General features: G+C 38.1%; 1 protein-coding gene across 3 annotated transcripts in view; it reads left to right on the top strand.

The window, feature by feature from the left end:
• MEGF10 (multiple EGF like domains 10) overlaps positions 1-22,568 on the top strand; it is a 136,247-nt gene that overhangs the window by 52,770 nt on the left and 60,909 nt on the right. For all 3 annotated transcript variants that reach the window (XM_072992396.2, XM_078386217.1, XM_072992395.2), the window contains exons 6-8: positions 13,505-13,751; positions 15,533-15,653; positions 16,804-16,940. In XM_072992396.2, coding sequence (XP_072848497.2) covers positions 13,505-13,751; positions 15,533-15,653; positions 16,804-16,940 — 505 coding nt within the window. The remainder of the gene's footprint in view (positions 1-13,504; positions 13,752-15,532; positions 15,654-16,803; positions 16,941-22,568) is intronic.

Below are 22,568 nucleotides of genomic sequence, written 5' to 3'. Positions count from 1 at the left end.
TACATCTGGACTTTTCCTATATTTAGGTTACAATGCTGATACAAGGAAAGTGTTTCAGTACTTTCTATATAGCTGTACCTCAGTCTCAACTTGCACATAGTAGTATATATCCTTATGATTTGTAGATAGCCAAAAACATCTATTATTATTTAATTCAGTCCTTTCTAGAGACCCCTCCTGATGTCCCCTTAAAAAGCATGCCACCCAATTTGCACAGCAAGTAGGGACACCCCATATTTACAGCAAGTGTTGTTGTTGTTGTTGTTGTTGTTTTTTCTTTGTCTTCATAGCAGTTTGCCACTGAAAATTGGTTGCAGATAGGGAAACCCATCTGGAGGAGGCAAAAATATTTAAAATGCCCTGTAGCTGTTTACCACTGAAATCCAGCAGCAAACTGTGATGCCATTAAAATAAACAAAATTCTTGCTTTAAATACCCCAATATAACTGCCACTGAATCTGGCAGCCAGATGCAGTCTGAAAGTGGGGAACAACATTGTACCAGAAATCTCAAGGTTGCCCATCTCTGGTTTAACAGTCTCATCACCTCAACTGAACATGTCCGCTGTGAACACTGTTTTCATTAGTGTCAAAATGCATAATAACGCGTGGTTTCTCACCATTTCTTAAGAGATAACCATGTTTGCCAGATTTGATATGCAGAAATCTAAAATATGCATACGAAGGTCTATAAAATGGATATTTCAGTTTTGCTTTGCTTTGCTTTGCTAATATTCAGAAAAGGAATGTATTAACCAAATTCAGCTCTCTGTTAGCTATAATGGGGAACCTGTTTTCCAAAACAGTTTTCCTCCTCTTTCTTTCGTTTGTGCTGGTGTTAAAGTTCTTTCTGCCTTTCTTCTGTCCATTTGCCACTTGCTGCTAGTGTCATCAGGTTCAACAGTACAAATATTGTGTGCTTTTGTCTATGTTCAACAGAAGTCATGTGAAAGAGCCCTTGTTGCTGTACCTTGGACTGAGAAATCTCATGGGAAGTTTAAGATCCCCTGGAAAATCTTTGCATAATTGCAGCAAACTTCAAGTGATAAACCACTATTTCTTCAAAAACTGATACTTCAAGGGCAGATTAAGACAGAAAAAGGCATTTTGTTCACATGCAGTTGAGACAGGATTTGGGGAGAAAGAAGCCTTGACTGCCTGGCAGACATCCATGTACCCCTAGTAAAGCTTGTAAACAAAAGGGAAATCAGATGCTGCTTTTATTAGGCTGTCCCGCTGCAAATAAAATTTTCCATAGACATTCTAAAATGAAAGAATGATTTAGCTTATATAATTTCCACAATAACATTTGTTACTATCTGTATGATTTACTTACCTATGTTGACAAACACAGCTTTTCACGGGAAAAGGTGGTGCAATACTGACCCCTTTCCATTAAAAAAAAACATGGTTTAATCATACTGATGAGTGCCTGGAAATTCTCTCTATAGATTCCTATCATAAATGTCATATTTAATCAATTTCTATGATTTAAATGCCAAACAATGCAAGGCTAAGACAACTGACGTTTATCATAATACAAACATGATAATTCTTTGCATGTTTTTATTTCCTTTCTTACCACACATTTTACAAAGAGGTTCACTTGCTCAAGCAAATTGTCAATTAATAGTCATATTGGGTTGATTTTGTTGTCTATACTAGGCAATTAAACTATGCCCAAATTGTTTGGGCAAATGCTATTTTTCCAGTGTGAAGCAACAGCCGAAATCCTGTTGCAGGTTACTGAAAATGTAAGGGCAATTGTGCAAAGACTTTTTGCATTTTGCCATTCTTTGTCACACACCTGGTGCTCAACGCAGTGTTCAATGCAAGGATGTCCAAGTGTGCAATGGAGTTCTGGCAAGATCACGAACACTTCTTGTGCAATTATTATTCTGCAAGGCCCGAAACTGGCACAAATCTGCTCAACATATTTTTTTCAACAGATAAAAAAAATCAATTATGAATGGAAGAATAAATGAAGTGACAGCAATTTGCAGGCCAAAGAACATGCTTCTGTACTATCTGTGGCATTGCAAGATATTTTGGACTGCTTTGGCAACATAAATTTGAAAGCTGTATTAGAGGGTAGATGAAAAAAACTGAACAAAGAACAAGCACAATGTCATTGGGTCAGCAGCCTTGTATATATTGTATGTTTCTTTATGTGGTGAAAGTCTGGCTTAACTTTGAACTTGACTTCTTGTATCAATTTATGTGAAACATGAAAAATATAATAAGAATGCTGTGATTTTCTTCCTGTGGATTTCCTGGCCTTGTGTATAGCAAGGGTGTAGCACTGATATCATTTGCATTTGAATTTATTCAGATTCATCTGTCCCTTTAATCCCTTGTTCCTGCATACAGGAGAGTGAGTTAGCAACTTTTGTTTTTATTAGTGGTAAATAGAGATGAGCACAAATTGGAAAAACAATGAATTGGGGTGGTTCATGCTTTGTGGCTACCCACAAACCACAAGCCATGCCCCGAGCCCTGGAAAAATGACCTGGTTTGTGGTTCTTTACAGTGAGGTCTTGACTTGAGAACTTAATCCGTATTGGAAGGCGGTTCTCAAGTCAAAAAGTCTGCAGGTCAAGTCTCCATTGACCTACAGTGCATTGAAAACCGATTAATCCCGTAACAGGCCGTTTTTGTTCCATTTTGGTTTTTTTCTGGTCTGTAAGTCAAATCTCAGTCTGCAAGTCAAACCTAACTTTTGCAGCCAGAGAAGTCTATAACTCAAAAAGTCTGTAAGTCAAGCCGTCTGTAAGTCAAGGGTCCACTGTATTGTGGTTCATGCCTGAGGGGAGGAGAACCTAACAACTCCACCTCCCATGATGCCTGTCTGCCTCCTTCCCAGTGCCCCTGTCACCTCCCTACCTGGTCCTGCCACTGCCTCCTCTTCCTCCTCCTCCACCACCACCTTCAGAGAGAGCAACTGGGCTTCCCTTCCAGCAGCTGGGCTAGCTGTCTCTGCACAGGCAACACACCTATCAACTGATAGGTGTGTTCCCTTCCAGGAAGGGAAGCCAGGCTGCTGTCTCTGAAGATGATGGTAGCGAAGGAAGGACCATCTATTTTGCCAAAGCAAAACGAAGAACCGGCTTGCTTGAACCGAACCCTGAACCAGCCTGGTTCATGGGTTTTTTGGTTCCTAATTCGATTCATGCCCATTTCTAGTGGCAAAGTGCAGCTCACGATTGTATCTGAACAGAGCTAGCTACAGCTGGCAGGAACCATAGCTTGACCTCTAAAAATCGATGGCAAACAGGGTTTTTTTGATCCTGGTTTAGAAATCTGATTCATGAGCAAACATTTTGCTTCTCTGTGCAAAACGTGAGGGGTTAACAGGAATTCCATTACTTCTTTCCTTTCCTGTATGCTGAGAAATTCTGTTTTAATGCATCATGGTCTGCCATCCATATAAATTGTACTAGTCTCCTAAAATAATTATGAGACAAATGTGCAGTGACAATTTAGAAACTGGCTTATAGCATTGGTATAATTAGAAATGAGCTGCACAGGCTCTTGCTCAGGTTGCAGTGCCACAGAGAATACAGGTTAGATGTGCGAAAACCCTGGAAAACGCCATATTGTGTCCCCAAAATGGGGCCAGTGCATGTACAAAAAATGTCCTCCATATGGTTCTGAGTGGTGACAATGAAGTTGTTTACAATCATGAATGATTTAATATGCAGTGAAATTCTTAACTTTCCCATTGATCTGTCTTCCCTTGTCATGGCTTGTCATTCCTGATCCCTAAGGGGATTGTAGATCTGATTACTAAATGACATACCCTTCTATCTGTTCTTCCTCCTATCCTGCTTTACCTAATATGCTTCTTTAGGTTGGAAATAATTTCATTACCCTTTGTTGTTTCTGCTGTTCCCAAACACTGTCCCTTTCATAGTTTCAGTGGTAAGGTAGGCTCCTGAAAAGCTCTATGCAACATCCAATTTCCTCGGCAAGATCAAAAATGAGAGAAAGTTGTTTTTGCAACTTTGACAAATTATGAAAAATTGCCTTTGAGTGCGTAGCTTAGAAGAGACATCCAAATTTGACATGTTTTATCTTGCTCCGGAAATGATAATAGACAAAATATGATACTTTAGGCTTTTGTACCTGTTTTTGTTTCTGTTTGATCTCTTAGAAAAACTTGTACATTGAATATTTGAAGGGTACTTTTTAAGAAAATGGATGAGAGAGCTGTTACATATTTGAAAAGTTATATTTCCAAATCTAACTGGATATCAGATACAAAATCTTTTTCCAGCAGAAGAGTTGACATTCATATGAACTGAACTATGTTATTGGGTGATCACAGACAGATCAATAACATTTGAAGTGGAGAAAAAAACAAGTTTAAGCTGTCCCTTGCAGCCAGAGAATAAACACAGCATGTTGTCAGAGTCACGCTGAAACAATTGATTACAATGCTTTAAAACTATTGATTGATGTGGTGTTTTTTATTGTTTATGAACAAAAGGGAGCTGTTTAAAAAACACAATATAAGTTTTATTTTTACAATAAGCAAACGATCAAAAGCTCTGTGCATCTCAAAGCATTTTCCTTCTGATTGTGTTCAAGTTAATCATTTTCATAAAATATATCAACAACCTACCACAGATTTAAACATATTAAAGCTTATTGATCACCATCTGGCATAGAACTGTTTCACATGTAAAAGTGGTAATCTGGAAAATAAATGTTGTATCTGAATTTTATGGTTGAATTCATAGTAAAGATAGACATAACTGGAAAAAGTGTTTTCTGAATTGCTCCTTGAATTACCATTAGCCTATGGAAGCAAATAAGGAGAGAGGACAAAATTAATTTTATTAGTTGATACCAACAAAATTTGTGTAAGAAGATTTTAAAGAGTCTAGCAAGCTAAAAGCATAAGTTTACTCCTCTGCTTTTTATTATTTGTAGAAGTATTTGATCAAGAAAGAAGAAAATCCCAATCTGGGGCTATTTCTTGTTAAATCTTCAAACTTGATGGATAATAGTGGTAGTGGGGGAGCACTGTACATCTTTTAACTGTTAAGCTGTGGACGTTTATTATGGAAATTTTCAGACACAATAATCATGCTACCCTGCAGTGCCACTATCAAGAATGTCCATAAATTTTGTATGTTCCAGGCTTCCAGTTACTTTTCTCACAGGATCTGGCAGATACAGAAGAGAGCAGAAACAGTATCCCTTGGCATAATTTGTGTGGGATATGCACACTAGGAACAAACAGTGCCAGATTCTCAGAGAAGCATTTAGTTTTTAATCAGCCCTTGAAAGGCTGAACCAGATTGACAACCAAAGAAAACAAATGCACTCGGTTAACCCAGGAGGGGAACAATCATGGAATCCAATCAAACCTAAACTGGAAGTTGGCTCTTGTTTATAAATGAGCCAGTACAGAATTTGAACTGTTATTGGAAGTGTTGATTGAATATCTAGACCAGGGGCAGGGAACATTTTTGCAATCTGTACTACCCTTGAAGCCTCTAGACACATATACTGTACCCCCTTTAAAAAGTTATATATTTTAAAAATGCTCAGTAAATTCCCTTACGTATTCCGAGGTATGTGGGAGATGCTGTTGCCATGTTCTGACAGCTTTTCAGCACTTCAAGACCTCTATGCCCTTCTCTATTCCCCCCCCCTTTTTTTGGCTATTTTTTTTTTTGCTGCATCGCAGACATTTTGATTTTTTTTTTAAAAAAAAAACCTATTTTAGTTAAATGCTTTTTTCCCCAGTCAACAAAAGCTCATTGTATCAGTTCACTATACTACTAAAAACAGATAGGAAAAAGGATCCTTCATTGGCTTTTACTGGTTCCCCTGCTTGTGTATACATGTACAGCACAAAAACTGCATTAACTGCCTTAAGACAAATCCTTGATAGTTACCATTAAAATGACTGGTATAATTTGAAAACTATGCCATATGACCTTAACAATAATAGTGAAATAACCACAAACCCACCTGAGAAAACCCCACCACTAATTGCATCTTGCTGATAAATCATGGTCAAATTTGTATTTTTAAAGTTTCCTGTCATCACTCCAAACATGTCCCTATTTTTCAGTGTGTAATAAGCAGCTACTATGTCTCTAAACAATTATTTAAAATTGAGCATTACATTCTAAAATAAATTGTACTATCATATAAAATGTATGGCGTGCGAATGACTTACAGCTCTACTTCTTTTATACTTCTGAATGCCAATTTTCACTTTTCTTCTTAACCATGCTTCAAACAGCATGAAAAGAGAGATAGAGGTAGATATATATAGAGAGAGAATAATTAAGGTTTGATTCATTACACACAAAAATCAGTAGGAGTGATAAATGCACTAGATGATAGAAAGCCTAACGAGTGAAACTGAAGAGAGAGAAAAGATTATATGTGGAACCTGGAGATACACGAATATATAGGCACAGGAAACATAAATTGATAGAAGTTGTTCGTTATGAAAATTACAACAAAACTATCAATAATTAAGAGTCTTGAAGAAACTTTAAAAATGAACAGTATATTATAAGATAAAACTTAATACAGTGGACCCTTGACTTACAGACGGCTTGACTTACAGACTTTTTGAGTTACAGACTTCTCTGGCCGCAAAATTTAGGTTTGACTTGCAGCCTGAGAATTGACTTACAGACCAGAAAAAACCCAAAATGGAAAAAAAAACGGCCTGTTATGGGATTAATCGGTTTTCAATGCACTGTAGGTCAATGGAGACTTGACCTGCAGACTTTTTGACTTGAGAACCGCCTTCCAATACGGATTAAGTTCTCAAGTCAAGACCCCACTGTAGCTAAAAGTCCATGAAAACTCATGTCCTAAGACATGTGTTAGACTGAAAGACTCTGCAAGGTCTGCTTTCGCAGCAGTGAATGCTTCCAGACAGACTGCCCCATAAGTGCTACTGGCCAAATGGCATTTTGCATCTGTTCTCCCCACATACCAGATACTATGTTTGTGGTAACATTAAATAATTTTGAAAAAATGGTGGGGGAACATGGAACAGATAGAAATGGAGGAGAGTTCCCTGGGTAGGCATGTTAGTGGCTTGCAGTGAAGATGACAATAACTCTTCTGACACCTTTAAGAGGAATAAGTTTTATTTGGCATAGATGGAAGACAAGGTTGTGTCTTTTGTGTGTTGCTCTTCTGATTTATAGCAGTTCAGCTGGGTTGCACAAAAGCCTTACCCTGATGCACCTTCAGATAGTTGTTGGCTGGGTATTTTACTACTCACCAGATTACAAAGAACTGAGTATTCTGTGTGTGAGAGAGGGGAAGGAGGGGAGAAGGGGAGAAACTTGTGTTCCTTGAAGAATATTACCTAGCCCTTGAAAAAGTATTCTTGACAATGAGATGAGTTTCAAGTGCAGGTTCTATATAAAGATCCATTGGACATTTTTAAAATCATGTTCTAAGGTACAGTATTGCTTTTTAATTGAGTCTATTTACGTTATGATGCTTTTACTCCAAGGAGCACAATAGATTGTATGTGCTCACTTTTTATATGCACAGCATCATTTTGGGATAGGTCAGGCTGAGAGATAGTGAGTTGGAGCCAGATCAAATGAGTCATGATCTTGTCTTCTTAGAATCAATGGGCCCATTGGGGCAAATTAGTCACTTGTTCCACTGATTTCAGTGGGACTCACGCATGACTCATTTGTTGTGGATTCAACCCAGTATTGTCTGGAGGATTCTGGGAGTTGTAGTGTAAAAATCAATTCCAAGCTCTAGTTTATACCCTCTCTTCGTTTGGAAGTCAGTAAAGCACTTAGACTGGATTCATCCCAGAGTAGCTGAGACCCTGTAATGAATTTTGTGACTGAGGAAGGAGATTCCACAGTCAAAGATGATGCTGTTGCAATGCTCCAAAGTGTGGGAGTAAAATGAGAAGAGTACTACAATGCAAAATACAAAGTACTATTGGAGAAAACATTGTGAGATGAATGGAATGGCTAGATCGAAAGGTACTTTGTTAAATCAACACCTATGGAATCCCTAAAACACCTGAACTGCTTAATCACAAACAATATGTTGAAGAAAGAGCCATACGGATAGCTACAACCATATGACTCTTTAGATACATATTCTTCTGTTCTTTGCTTCCTTGATAGCCTTGTTTGTTCTTGATGACCTTATTGTGTTTTCATTAAGTGTTACTCTTTGGAAAAGAATAGAACTGAGAGCAATCATGGTGAATATTTTTGGATCCATTCATGCTTCTATTTTTGCAACCTTATCAAAAGATGTGAACAGAATGAATTGAAATTGGGAGATGAGGGACAACCCTTGTGTGATAATGTCTTGTGAATAATGGATTTAAACTTTGGCCAAAATCCTTTTGTATAACTATATCAGCAAAGCAGGAATAATGACACTAATTGCCACTAATTGAAGAGTCCCTGCTTTGATTTTGGGGTGCACAAGTCACACACGAAATTGAAGCAGGAACTCAGTACAGTAGTGGCAAACTGCTAGTGATGTTATACCTGCTATACTGGTGTAGCTGTGCAACAGTTTATGATGATCGCAAGATGATTTCTAAAGCCATTTGAAATCCATGCTGATAGACCTAAAATGAGTCAGTTTTTATTTTATATTTCATAGAACAAAATACGAGTTCCTTGTGTCTTAGTGTGTGCAGCAGTGCAGGTTTAATTAAGTGGCCTACATAAAAATGGGTTCTCAATTATGAAATAGTAACAGGGTGTACTAAAGTTGGGAAGTATACTGACTTACATTTTCAAATATACAAAACCTCAAGAATGGTGCCTCTTGATATGATTACAACTAGACTTCTTCCTTGAAGAAGTAGTTTGTAGCCTGGGATTATTTGCATGCATAAAGTTGTCATTTGTCACTGAGCTTCAGAGAGCATTTATAATTTTCTTTTGTTGCTCTGGATGGTGAATTTATATTGTTTTAGACTCCTATGCATTTTAATAGTGTTTATATAATATTCTTAATCCCAAAAGCATTTTTTCACTTGAGATGTTGCATGTTTAATGTATGCTCTTCTGTGTTTTGAATGATTTGCTGAGTATGTACTACAGAGGAATAAAGTAGCATTGCTCTCAGGAAATCCAACTGTTCAAGAAAAACAACACATATTAAAATTTAAGCAAGTACTTTTGTTTGCTTAGGATGTACTGTGCTGTTTCAGAACTATAGTTTATATCCAATTGTTCATCTCGACAAGAGTAACCCACTGAATCAAATGGACTGCAGTAATTGTGCATTTACATAAGTCTCACTGTTTTGTTATGTGTACTCTAGTTGGAGCTAACAATTGAATTTAGCCTCTGCGAAGTTCTACTGGAGATGGAAAAATAAACTGTTGTATGATAACTCAAAGTCCTTTTTAGTTTTAGGATTAAGCAAGTAGTCTCCAGTTTACTTAAGTATAAGGAACAAAATAAAAATTGTTGAGAAAAGAGAGAGCAATTTATTTATTTTTATTTCTTATATATCCTGCTTTTTTCTAATGGAATATACAGTTGACATCCACTCTGTTTTATCTCTTCAAAATCAGAGGTGGGGAAGAAATATTTGGCTGCTGGTAGATTGATTGACCGTCACCCCCAACTCAGAAAGGTCCCTCCCAGCTAAACCTAAAAAGACAGCATGCAAGATTGAAAATAACTCCAACAGTATGCTGTTCTGTATTTTGAATGATTTGTTGAATATGTGCTACAGAAGAATGAGGATTTCAAAATTGTGTAGCCATGGGACTGCAACTTTCAAATAAACATGACATAGTTCAATTTAATTACTTAATACGTTTCCAAGTAGAAGAAAAGGTAGAAGAAAAAGGTACTTTATTATTGGAGGATAAACTGGAGATGCTAACAGCTAGAGATGCTAGTAGCTGTTAGCATCTCCAGCTGTTAGCATCTCCCATACAGAATATGGGAATATGAAGAGCATCAGTATACATGAAGATGATCAAGGAAGATTTAAAAAAGGGGTTAACATTAGTATTGGGACAAAAATGTCCCTTACTGCTTTTCAACAAATTGTGATGCTGAGAAGCAGAAGTGACTTATTCTGATTATCAGCAGGTTGGCATCATTTGGGTGAATGAGGGGCATTTTAATTCTCATTGGTTTATACAATTCAAAAAGTTTGCCTTAAACCCAGTGCCAACCATACTACTACCTCTGTTGCTTCTTCTTAGTACATTGGAATTCTAATGGTATTGAAATGTGTACTTATCAGAATTTGTTCAATGCTTGCGTTATTTTTTTTAAAAAAACATTTAGTGCATAAAAGTTATCGGTACTTTTAAAATATCTTTTAACCAAATCACTTGAGCACCCCAAGTAACCAATAAGTTGCTTTCATTCATTTAGAAAGCACATCCTATAACTGGACCAGTTTAGCATTAGACACAAAGTGAGATATAATGTATGGCTCATTGTAACATTAGCGACAGAGACAGCATCACAAGCAGAGGATCATCTGGTAATTTGAAAATTCCATGGGCTCAAGATGAACAATGCTTCACATATAAAGCAGGGTTCATGTAAGCCTGTTTATGTGATGTCTGGTCTGCATTACAACCACAGTTAAGTGTGGAGCAGCATAAATTTGTTATGGTGACCTTAAGAATGATTAAGTTGTCCTACCAAACATCTGCATGACTGAGTACTGGTGAGTTGCATCAAATATCCCACTCCCAGTCATTGGTAAAATAATACGAGCTGGAGTTTGTGGGTGAAGAGAATGTACTGTTCTGTGCAGTAGTGTGTTGGCAATAGTTACAGGTTCAGATATAGGACAAAGGCTCCCTAGAGATAGGTACGGTCCATTTTATTCCATATCAGTGCTATCTGATGGTGACTTCTAAATTCTCCATTTCCCCATGGTAGTTGTTCTGGCACTTAATGACATTCAGTTTCATTTTATAATCTTTCCTTGGGGACTGACCAGAACAGTCTTGTTCTATTTTAAAAGGGGACTGTAATCTGAATATGCTAGGAGGTGTTAACCAGTCTGGTGGTCTTTGTCAAATCTTCCGGGAAGACGAGTCTATCCAACAAATGTAACACATTATATCTGTGAACATGCAGGTTTCAGAGGTGAAAAAAATGGTTGAGCATAAACTTCTCCTTTTTTGTCCACCCAAGAACATTCAAAGTAAATTATTTATAACAATTTTGAATTTATGGGAATCATGATAAGATTTTTCACAGTTTCTGAGAACAATATATCTATTTGTTATGAATTTATGTATATCATAGTGTGTACATGTGTGTAAAATATGAATGTGCCGCTTAGAATGGGAAAGAAGCACCATAAAAACTCAGTGTACTATAAGTCCCTATCTAATGAAAGGGCATTTTCTGTCATAGTGATCTTAGACACAATGGTATTTCTACTGCATATTCTGTTCAAGAAGAAAGCGTTTAAGTAGTGTATAATATAGAAAAATCTAGGTTACCAATCACATAAGTGGGAAATGTTCCTTAAAAGAGTCTAGCCCTTTTTCTTTGCATACTCAGTATGATTCAGTCTTGCGCCAGAGTAATTTTCACCCCGAGGAGATGTCTTGGGTTCTTTTTGTCTCATCTAAGAAAGTAGGTCTGTTCTCTGCCTGACTGCTCTGCCTCAGGAGAAAGCTATGAGAACAATTGCTGTCAGTTGGTGAGGAGGCTGAATGTATATGATCAGTGAGTAGTTACTCTGGAATTTGGCCACAGCACTATTGTTATCTGTATAATATGAAAATAAACAGCAGATGCTCATAGAGTATGTCCAGCAAATCCCCAGTGAACTTTATATGACCTTTCTATATGTTACATGTAGTACCTACCCTGAATAATTTTCTTCCGAAAATGGACTATGGGGAGATTCAGGAAAGAACATCATTTTTATGAGGCTTTTCCTAATTATTCATTTGCATATTTTTTTTACAGAAATATTTATTTGTAACAGATTTTACTAAGGTCTACCATGGATGCAGTACACATGCAATGAATGTATTATAATAGAGTGCTCTCCTCCATCATCAACTATATGTTGATGGGCTAGTGTGTATGAGGCCATATCGGGGGGGGGGGCTGTTCACATATCCCATATCTATGTTTTAGCCTCGCTCTCACTCCATATTCGGTTGAAGTTGTGGCTCTGTTCTTCAGCAACAGAAAAGGACATACGGAAGTTATGTAGAGGCCTGTTGTGATCCATGTTTGCTCATGAGAGAAAAGGCGAAGAAATAAGGCTCCAGTATATCTTGATGCTTCTGTGTGTGAGTGCTGAGCTCATGATGGAATAAACTGAATCTCAAAAAGCTAAAACATATAGCGTTGCCTCTAATAGTTTTTGTTGACTGCACTGTGGAAGGGTGCCTCTTCATGAAAACAGTAAAATTTTATATTGGCCATTGGCAACATCTAGTTTTTACATGGCTTTATAGTGTATTTTAGTACAGCATATGTCTGAGAGTGCCTGCAGGTAAATGGCTTCTTCTACGACTAATCAAATGGCACTATGCAGTAATTCTACCTCTCACCAACTGGTCAGGAGTAGGAAGAGAGAGAAGTGAGCAGCAGGAAAACAAGGAAAGGTAACAAAGGAGTGTGGCATTGTCTGAACTTGTGTTTTGTGGACAAGGCAAAGCAACTGCACAAGAAAAGAGGCATCTAGAAGGACTCTGTGTCTCAGCTTTTCTTCTTTGGTTCCACTGGAGTTCCATTTAGTTCTACTGGAGAAAGTGACCTGAAAAATTTTTGACATTTGATTTTACTGCTTAAAAAAGCACAAACAACTTCAAATTAAAAGGCAGATAAATTTAGAATATGCTTTCTTCTGTTGATGCATCGTTTTTGTATCTTGCATATAGCATTTAAAATACTGTAAGCAAGATAAAATAATTTCTTAAAAAGAATTATGATCAGATTTATTATAATTGTGTTGATTTATAGAGGGGACCAGTTAAAACAGGGGTGGCCAGAGTGCAGCCCAGGGATCATATGTGGTGTTGCAAGGGGGCCTAGTGTTTGTTTCCTTGGAAATAGCTAGCTTCACCAAGGGACTATTTCCTATTCTAAAGCATGAATGGTATCCTCACTCCTTCACTCCTAAGTGTCTCTCTCTCTCTCACACACACTCCTTCTCTCTCCCTGAACTGCTATGCCTAAAGTTCTGTGTGACTTAGCTAGACTTTTTTGTGACTTTTGCTGCACCAGATTTAACAAGGTTTCCACTTCTGAAATCATAATGTCACATTTCCAATATTTTTAAACATTAATCTGTTCTATAAAAGACATATGCTCATTTTATTTTCTTCTTACTCTTTTAATTTTTATTCAGTTTATTATAATTATCTTTGCTTTATTTATATGCCACCTTTCTCCCCAAAGGGGATCCAGTCATCAGTCTTATTTTGCTGAAAATGCAATTATTTTTTAAACTGAAGAATATATCATAAAGGAAGGATATGTAACACTTGATTTCTGCTTTCTGCTCAGCCTGTGATAGTTACCACTGGGGGCCACACTGCAGTAGTCGCTGCCAATGCAAAAATGGCGCCTTATGTAACCCTATCACTGGAGCCTGCCATTGCACTGCTGGATTTAAGGGATGGCGCTGTGAGGAACACTGTGACCAAGGGACATACGGAAACGATTGCCACCAAAAATGCCAGTGTCAGAATGGAGCCACTTGTGATCATGTGACTGGAGAATGCAGATGCCCTCCTGGATACACTGGAGCTTTGTATGTAACTGTTGTGTTTGTTATGTGTGGAATAACAGCAGATTTCACAATTGTCTTTCCTTTCCCAAAAGCTTGGCATGGGTGACAAGATTTCTCTCATCTTGTTGATCATTTCATCAATGACACAGTATATTGGTTGAAATCCAGTTGCAACTAGAGAAGGCTCATTGAATTAGTGAGGATTTGATGAGTTAGCTCCTCTGTGAGTTCCATTGATTCAATGGGCCTACTCTGGTTGTTACTTACAACTGAATTTCAGCCACCATGTTCATGGCTGAGCTGGCGTTTTGAACTTGTTTTCCAGATTGGGTACAACATGCTTTATCATACATAAATAAACAATACGAATAGAATAGAACAATCCTTTGGATCTTTAAAGACCGAAAATGTCTTGGTGCATAAATCTCCACTTTTATCACAGGTTTGAGTTGTTTACTGATAGTATTACCTCATGCATCTGGAAAAGTCAGTTCTGATCTATACAAACGTATGCCACGATAAATATTTGTAGCAGAGTACTTTTTACAACAGACTAATATGGAAGTAAAAGGCAGGTAAACATGAGAAACATTCAGCACACTGTGTTATTCCTATGTCTAGGTGATGCAGCAGACAATGTTGCATTGACACCAGGAAGAGCTAGCATGTTATCCTGACCCAGTAATTAAATTCATCCCTACCCCTTGTAGCATCACTTGCCTTAAGTTGTTGTGACTATGGGGGGTGGGGTTTGCTCTCAGAACCCTTAGAGCAGTGGTCCCCAACCTTGGGCCTCCAGATGTTCTTAGACTACAACTCCCAGAAGCCTTCACCACCACCTCTGCTTGCCAGGATTTCTGGGAGCTGAAGTCCAAGAACATCTGGAGGCCCAAGGTTGGGGACCACTGCCTTAGAGGAAAGGCAAGAGAAAATATAATGCATTTTTCTGTGGGCTGCCAGTATGCTAGTCTTTCTTGAAACTGATAATATACCGCAATTGTTAGGTTGGTCCCAGAGCAAAAGATATCAACAGCAGCAGGATGATATCTTTTGCTGCAATAGTGGGAATGTTAGCAATTCATGCTGAGAAATGTTTGAACAAGACCAAAAAATGAAGTGGGAATCATGATCAACTAATGGGACAGTCTATCGTAAACTGGGTAGTTGAAGCAGACCTTTGGTGAGTGTTCAGCCAGCCAGATAAATAAGTGTGATTGCCACAACAAGCATAAATCCTCTTTTGCTGTACATAAAGAGGAGAAAAGTTACTAGAAAACTGGCTGCTGTTGCAGCATAGATAGCAGCAACAGAAATAGCTGCTTAACATTTTCTCCAGAAAAGGATGAAAATTTTGCAAATCTATCTGCAAGTAAGTACAGGCACAGGTGGGTAAAGTTATTTTTGGGACTACAATTCCCAGAATGTGGCTAGTAGAATCCCTGGTAGCTCTGGTCAAACAAAGTACTACAGTACTTGTTAGATTTTATGCTTTTTATTTTAAGAAAAATAGCTCAGGTGTAAATCTGATTAAAGCAGAAACATCTGTGACAAAGTGGATACACCATTGCAAACCTTTAATTGCTAATGTAATGTCTGCAATAAATTTTGTTTGCATATTCCATGGTAAGTAAGGAAGTTGTAAATTATTGACAGAATATTCCTTTTACAGTTTTTGATGGTCTTCATAATTCTGAACAGGTTTGTTTTTCATCCTTAAACTGAAAAAAAAGGTGTGACATATAAAAATGACATGATATTTATGGGCAACCATTGAATATTTATTTGTTTATTTATTTATTTAGTTGTGAGGATCTCTGTCCCCCTGGGAAACATGGGCCACAATGTGAAGAAAGATGTCCATGCCAGAATGGAGGAGTTTGTCATCATGTAACTGGGGAATGTGCATGTCCTCCTGGATGGATGGTAAATACACTAGCTGAAATACTAGAAATCCAATGCCGTGGGCCTCTGGTGAGAATTTAACTTGAATTACAGCCTGACATCAACCATGAAAAAGGGAAATGCGTTAGCAAACAATATCACCACAAGGGATCAAAACCAAAGCATTGTAAAAACATATGGTACTGAGCATCCAGTAATTTAGGGGAACTTAAGACTGTCTTTAGTGAACAAAGATGGAAAACATAAGCGTTTTCTTCTCTCACAGGAGGAATCAGTTAATCTACCAAGTCACAGACCGATATTTATTTACATTTCTTTTGCATCTTTTATACTTTTACCAATTCATACATTAATTGTGTTAATGCTTTGCAGCTTCATTTCTAACTATACAAAAATGTAGGTTATTTTTAAAAAGAAAACAAACAGAAAAAAAAAAATCCACAGACAAGTCTTAAATAAGTAGAGCCTTAGGACAGCTGTTGAGAGAATCTGGTAATTTGGGGTAGAAACTGCTCCAAAATCAGGAAGGATCCTTTTTAGTCTAGTCTAGTTTAGTTTAGTTTAGTTTCTGTATTGTGTTTGATCTATGAAGGGCATAACTGCAAGACAGAGGAATGGTGCAAGAATCTAGGGTAGAAGGCAATAAATCAAATGCCAAGATTCTCTTGTGTGAATCAGTGGCTGTTGATACATAACCACAGCTGTTTATCAATGCTGGGATTATTATCGTAGTTGCCATTCCATGTTGCCGGCAGTTTTCCTTTAACATCATTTCCTGAAAGGCAAGGACCAGGGAACAGAGTGTGTGCAACAGATCTTTTTTAAAATTCAGACTGAGAAAGGATTACAAAGGAAAAAGAATTTAATATAACACATCTTGTGTTTTAGCCACTTTACCTCTTGAATATTTGCTTGTATGAAAATATTTGTGTGCAGAAAGAAGGGAAAGCTTTATTTTACAGTACAAAAATTCCAACCAGTTAAAAGTCTAACACGTACAGCAAATATATATTGTAATGCAAGCTTTAAAAATATCTGGTATTTCTAAGATATATACAGACTGTCTTATTATAAGACCATATTGATCTCTTTGCTTTCTTCAAATCTGCCTCATCTTTCTCACTCACAGCTGCACTCCCATGCATAAAACTGAGTTTATGTTCCCCACCAGGGCACAGTCTGTGGCCAGCCTTGTCCTGAAGGGCGTTATGGAAAGAACTGCTCCCAAGAATGCCAGTGCCACAATGGAGGGACATGTGACTCAGCAACAGGTCAATGCTACTGCAGCCCAGGTTACACAGGGGAACGGTAAGAAGATAATCACTTCAACAAATTGTCCCTCTACTATTATTGCATGGGGAGTAAAAGGAAAATTGTAAAAGGGAATGATAAAAACCACGACAAAATTATTGGGTTTCCATTTCGTGTCTAGAATGGATTATGAAATTTTATAATCCTCGGGTAGGTATGGAGGAAGATCTTAGGGAGAAGTTATTTTTCAGGGAAGATTAGCAGCATCACATCTTAGTTCTTTGAGAATTCTCAAGAGAATAAACATGTGGACCATTGGATCAGTTACATTTTCATTTTTCAACAAGGCACAAAACTTCCTCTACTCACTAGTATTTGCCTCAGATATTCAGACTTGGTGCATAGAATTCATTCAGCCTCTTTACAATCTGTTCCTTTTATTTGCTCGTCATCTTCCCTACATCCACTCCTTTTTCCTCTTCACCCTGGCTTTCTGATCCACCTTTCCATATATCTCAATTTCTTTAAGATGTCCATTTTCCATCTTATCTTATCATCACAACAATCCTGTGAGGTGGAATGGACTGAGGAATTGTATATATATCTGAAAGGGGATTTGATCCTCGGTTTCCCTGGTCTTAATCCACTAATCCAATAATTGTGCCACAATAGCCCCCCCCACCCCCGTTTTTTCTCTGATTGTCTTCCATTCCTCTGGATATGATTGGTAACATTCTCAGAGAGAACAGCAGCTTTCCCATTATTTGAACTGAATTTCATTGTATGCTTGCCTTATATGGAATTAGTGTATCTCATGTCAATATGGACCACATAGAACTTCCCAATGGAATCTCTGTTAGCAGTTGAGTTGTAAGAACTCTCTGTATTTTCTGTTTATATTTTATGAAACCTTGCATACTGTCTGTGTTGTCTGAAAAGAATGTGCAGCAGCTGGCCATAACCTTGGCCTCTTCTCCTAACCCTCAATTATCTCTGCATAACCATTTTTAAGTTATAAACAGCAGACACCATTGGTATAGGCTTTAAAAAAAATTCTTGTTTCAGCTGTAACAGGAAATATCCCATTATGTGAGCTTATGCATTGTTGATTTGATCCTGAAATGAAGGCCCTTCTGTTAGTAGAGTAAATATCTCCACATTTCTTTTCACATGATAGATCCTACCGCATGCTGCAGGAGAAATATTTGAATAAAAATTAAATTACACTTACAAATTAAAATAGACTTCTTACTCTCGTCATGACTCTCACCTCTTGATTTCTTTTAGTGAGCTCCTACTCATTACCAATTAAATCAATTGCTCTCACGGTCCAAGAAAACTGAATTTTATTATCCCTGGCACCCATACAAAACCAGCCTTCTTCCACTAGTCATTTTCACATTGTCATCTTGAAGGTTTTTTTCCCCCTCTTAGCAAGTGTAACTACCATAGTACACAGAATCGGGTTCCCAGTACAAAATAGTAGAACCAGAATTCTCGCCTACTTCATTGCAGTATAGCTGTCTCATACGTAGGTTATTCACAATTTTTAAGCATTACAAAACAAAGTAAAGCTTTACGCCACACAAATTCTTTTCCCACTTATCTTTTTTTCCTGATGCCTTTTGGTCACACATGCACACACCCACACACCCGTGTCGTGTACTAGCTTTCAGAACACCTTACAGACACAGTATTTCCTGTTTTACTATTTTTCTTCCTTTTGCACCCTAACCCTAAACCCTGACTCTGACCCTTGACCCCTGACCGGGGATCCCTAACCCTTGACCTCTGACCCTTGACCCTAGACCTGCCCCCTTGACCTCTGACCCTGCCCCTTGACTGTAGTCCTTAACCCTAGACCCTAGCCACTGACCCCTGACCCCCTGACCCTAGACACTGACCTTTGACCTCTGACCCCCTTGACCTTTGGCCCTAGTCCTTGACTGACCCTTGCCCCCTGACCTCTGACCTAGACCCTAGACCTTTGACCTTGACCCTAGATACTGCCCCTTGACCTCTGACCCTGACCCTTGACCCTAGACACTAACCGTTCAGCCCTGACTGTTGACCCTTGACCCTAGACACTACCCCCTGACCCTTGCCCTTGCCCTCTGACCCTGCCCCTTGACCCTAGACCTTGACCCCTATGGCTGACCCTTGACCTCTGACCCTTGACCTCTGACCCCCCCTTGACCTTTGGCCCTAGGCCCTAGACCCTAAATCCTAAACCATAACCCTAACCCCTTCCACAATGCAACAGGGAGCCCTTATAGAATTTTTAAAAAAGATTTCTCTTAAAATAAATATTCCAAGGCATTGTTTGGATGGCAGAAATAAATGGAAAAGGAGGAAAATGTGAACCCTAAGAAACAGAAAGCCAGATGCAATTTATACAAATCACTTTGACCTGCAAGAATTCAGCTTTGAGTGCTTTAAATGCCTAAATTGCAGAGCACCCTCCCACAAAATTATGTTGAGAGGGCTACAATTCCTGGAAGATTGACTGCTGGCAAATGATGGGTTGTACTTCACTAGGACTGGGAAAAATATGTTTGGTTGTTGTGGGTTTTTCGGGCTCTTTGGCCGTGTTCTGAGGGTTGTTCTTCCTAACGTTTCGCCAGTCTCTGTGGCTGGCATGTTTGACCATAATATGAAGAACTTCATCAGGGGGACTTTAAGCTGAATTGGAAGCAGGAAGGAGATGCAAGGAACAGACTGTGCAGCTCTAATGAGTCATGATAATAGTCTTCATAAAAATGTATGAAGGAAAGCAGGCCACAAAACACACACTCTCCGGTGCCTATGTATGAATGCCAGGAGTATGGAAAATAAATGAGAAGAACCGGAAATCTTAATTCAGATGGGTAAATATCGCTTGATAGGGAAAACTGATATTTGGTGGGATGACTCCCATGACTGAAATACAGCAATTGAAGGATATAAACTGTTCAAAAAGAACACAAAAACAGAAATAATTGGAGTCAAAAATAAATATTCTTGCAAAGAAATACAGAAGGATGAGCTTGGTTGTCTCATTGAGAGCATCTGGATTAATATAACTGGGACAAGAAAGAAAAGAAACATAGTAGTTGGAAACTACTTCCAACCACCCCATCAAAGAGAATTTATGAATGAAACCTTTGAAAAACAAATTGCAAAAAATTCAAAGAGACATGATGTAATAGTAATTGAAGATTTCAATTATCCTGCTATCTTTTGGGAAGCAACTTCTGCAAAATATGGCCTTCCCAAGAAATTTAAGATACAAGAAGCCAAATTTTGGTTGAATATCAGAAAAAACTTCCTGTTAGAGTAGTACAACAATGGAACCATTGAGAAAAAGTGTCTAGCACTCTGAGATCAGATGACTCCTTTCCTCAGCTGGAAAGGGGATAATGGTCAAGAACTGCCCTTGTTTCTTTAGGAGGGTCCTCATAATTAATCTACCACAGAAAAAGCCTAACACTGCTATCCCTTTCCTTTAGTGACTCTAGGCTTCCTCAGAGTAATCTGCTATTCGTAGTAACTTACCATGTATTTATTGCTGGAGTTCACTGAGTGCCCTACTTCTCATTGCTTCTTCCTCTTCTGCATTTCTCCTTTTATATGCCCCATTAGTTTTGACATGGGAGCTGCTGGCTGATAGGATTAGGCCATGGGTCATTTTTTTATTAGACATACCTGGGACCATATCGTCTATCAGTGATCACTCATTTATCATGGCTTTATAATGACAAAAGTTAGTAGAACAGATTTTGTTAAGAAAGTAGTCGTCACACTTCATTTTCTAAAGACATTTCCTCCTGTTCAGATCTGCTGAGCTGTGATTGCTTTCCTGTATATTGTTTTACTTGCTTGTAAACCTGGAACTATTTGCTTTTCTATGAGACACTTCCCCCATTTGTGCACTTCATGGTTCAGGTGGGAGCAATGTTGTCTTTCAGCAGAACGTCCACCTGTAAAAAATGCTGACTAGAATCCAGTTGGTGATTTACATGTGCAAAATTTAAATTTCATAACTCATCAAGATAAATTGCTGCTAATTAATGAGACACTGACCTTCTTACAAGATTTGTGGCTGATCGTGCAATTGGCTCATATCCAGTAATGCAACTGGGCCTCATTAATTAGTTAGTGACAATTCAGTGTGATGAGTTATGCAATTTAACTTGGGCGCATGTAAATCAAATGTGTTCTGGCCATTGTAAATAGAAACAATATGGATGGAATGATAATAAAACTGAAATAATATTAGCATGTGACTATTCAGATAATTTGCTAGTTAATCAGATAAAGAAATACACCTTTCCATGAACTTTTTAAAAACCCTAGAGGAAAAACAAAGCCTACTCTAGAAAATACACAACCATCCCAAAATTGCTAGCTGGTGTTTAAGTGAAATAAATTCTACACTAGTTCAACATGTAAATTGACCTTAAAAGCTTAACTGTTGACTTAAATAGAAACCACAGTTTCATAGAATTTATTCTTGTCTATTATTAAGCGGTTCTCTTGAAGGGATTTGCTTTCTACCTCTTGACTGTGTTTGTAGAACACAATTCTTTATCTGCCTCAACTGGCAATCTAAGAATTCTATCTTCCTTCTTTATATGCACATTACTTCACAGAACCACTGACCTGAATAATTTTAAATGTGTTTTGTCACTTGAAATGAGGTTTCCCGCACTCCCTCCTCTGTGTGTACTGAGTATGGTCCTATTTATTCTAGAAAACCTCTCATGCTAAAGACGTTCCCCCTTCACATTTACCTTTGTGTACCTGGCCTCCTGTTTGTTTTGCAACTCTGCCATGTAAGCGGTGATGATGATGTCATCACTGGTGATGTTAATCTTTATTTCAATTTAATTTAAAACTTCCTGTAACTCCCTGATGATTGTGAGGCTCCCTAGAGATCACCTTTGCCCTGGGAAAGTCCTAGGGAGCCTCCAGATGGGGAGAAATCTTAAATATCAGAAAGTCACTGGTGGATTGCTGCTGGCAGATTGGATCACTTTTTTTGACCTTTCAATAGGGGAAGACCCAAATGGTGGGTTGCAGGGTCAGGGCCTTTCTTTGTAGTGACTTCATTTTGTTGCTATAGGTCTTCAAATGGTGTTTAAGAGTTATTTTGTTTCATAAAGCCTTGTTTGAATGATTTTCCTTTTGTCCAGTTATGTTCTATCTGGTGTCTTTACGAAAGGTTTATCAGGAAGTATTATGAAGTTAATGCTTGTTCTAGTAGTCGCTTTGAAGGGGAAATGCAGGGTGCGAATTGCCTTAAATAAATGGATAGGTGTCAAACTTCACTGGAGCAATGGCTTGATCCTTTACTGTATAGCATTTTGGCTGCAGTTTATAGGACGAAGCAGTTAGGCCCTATTGGGTAGGACCATGGTGTAAGGGTAGAACGTCAATGCATCAATGCTTTTTTACAGCTTCATTGATCACTTTTTATACATTAATTTTTAATAAGTATATAGTTGATGTTGGCACCAATTGGGTATGGTAATCTCAGTACAAAAAGAAAAGGGGGGGGGAAGAGGATAAAGAAGAGGAGGGGGAAATTCCAGAAGGAGAAAAGGGGTTTAAGATCAATGCTTTTCAGTTATAGCCGAATCATAATGGATCATTTGCATCTCAAATGTGCAGGTATAGATCAAGGATACCTAGCTAGGAACAACA

This window comes from Pogona vitticeps, chromosome 2, assembly GCF_051106095.1.
Source record: "Pogona vitticeps strain Pit_001003342236 chromosome 2, PviZW2.1, whole genome shotgun sequence".
NCBI classification, from domain to species: Eukaryota; Metazoa; Chordata; class Lepidosauria; order Squamata; family Agamidae; genus Pogona; species Pogona vitticeps.
Note: the sequence above shows the minus strand (reverse complement) of the source record. Positions and strands in the feature narration are given on the sequence as shown.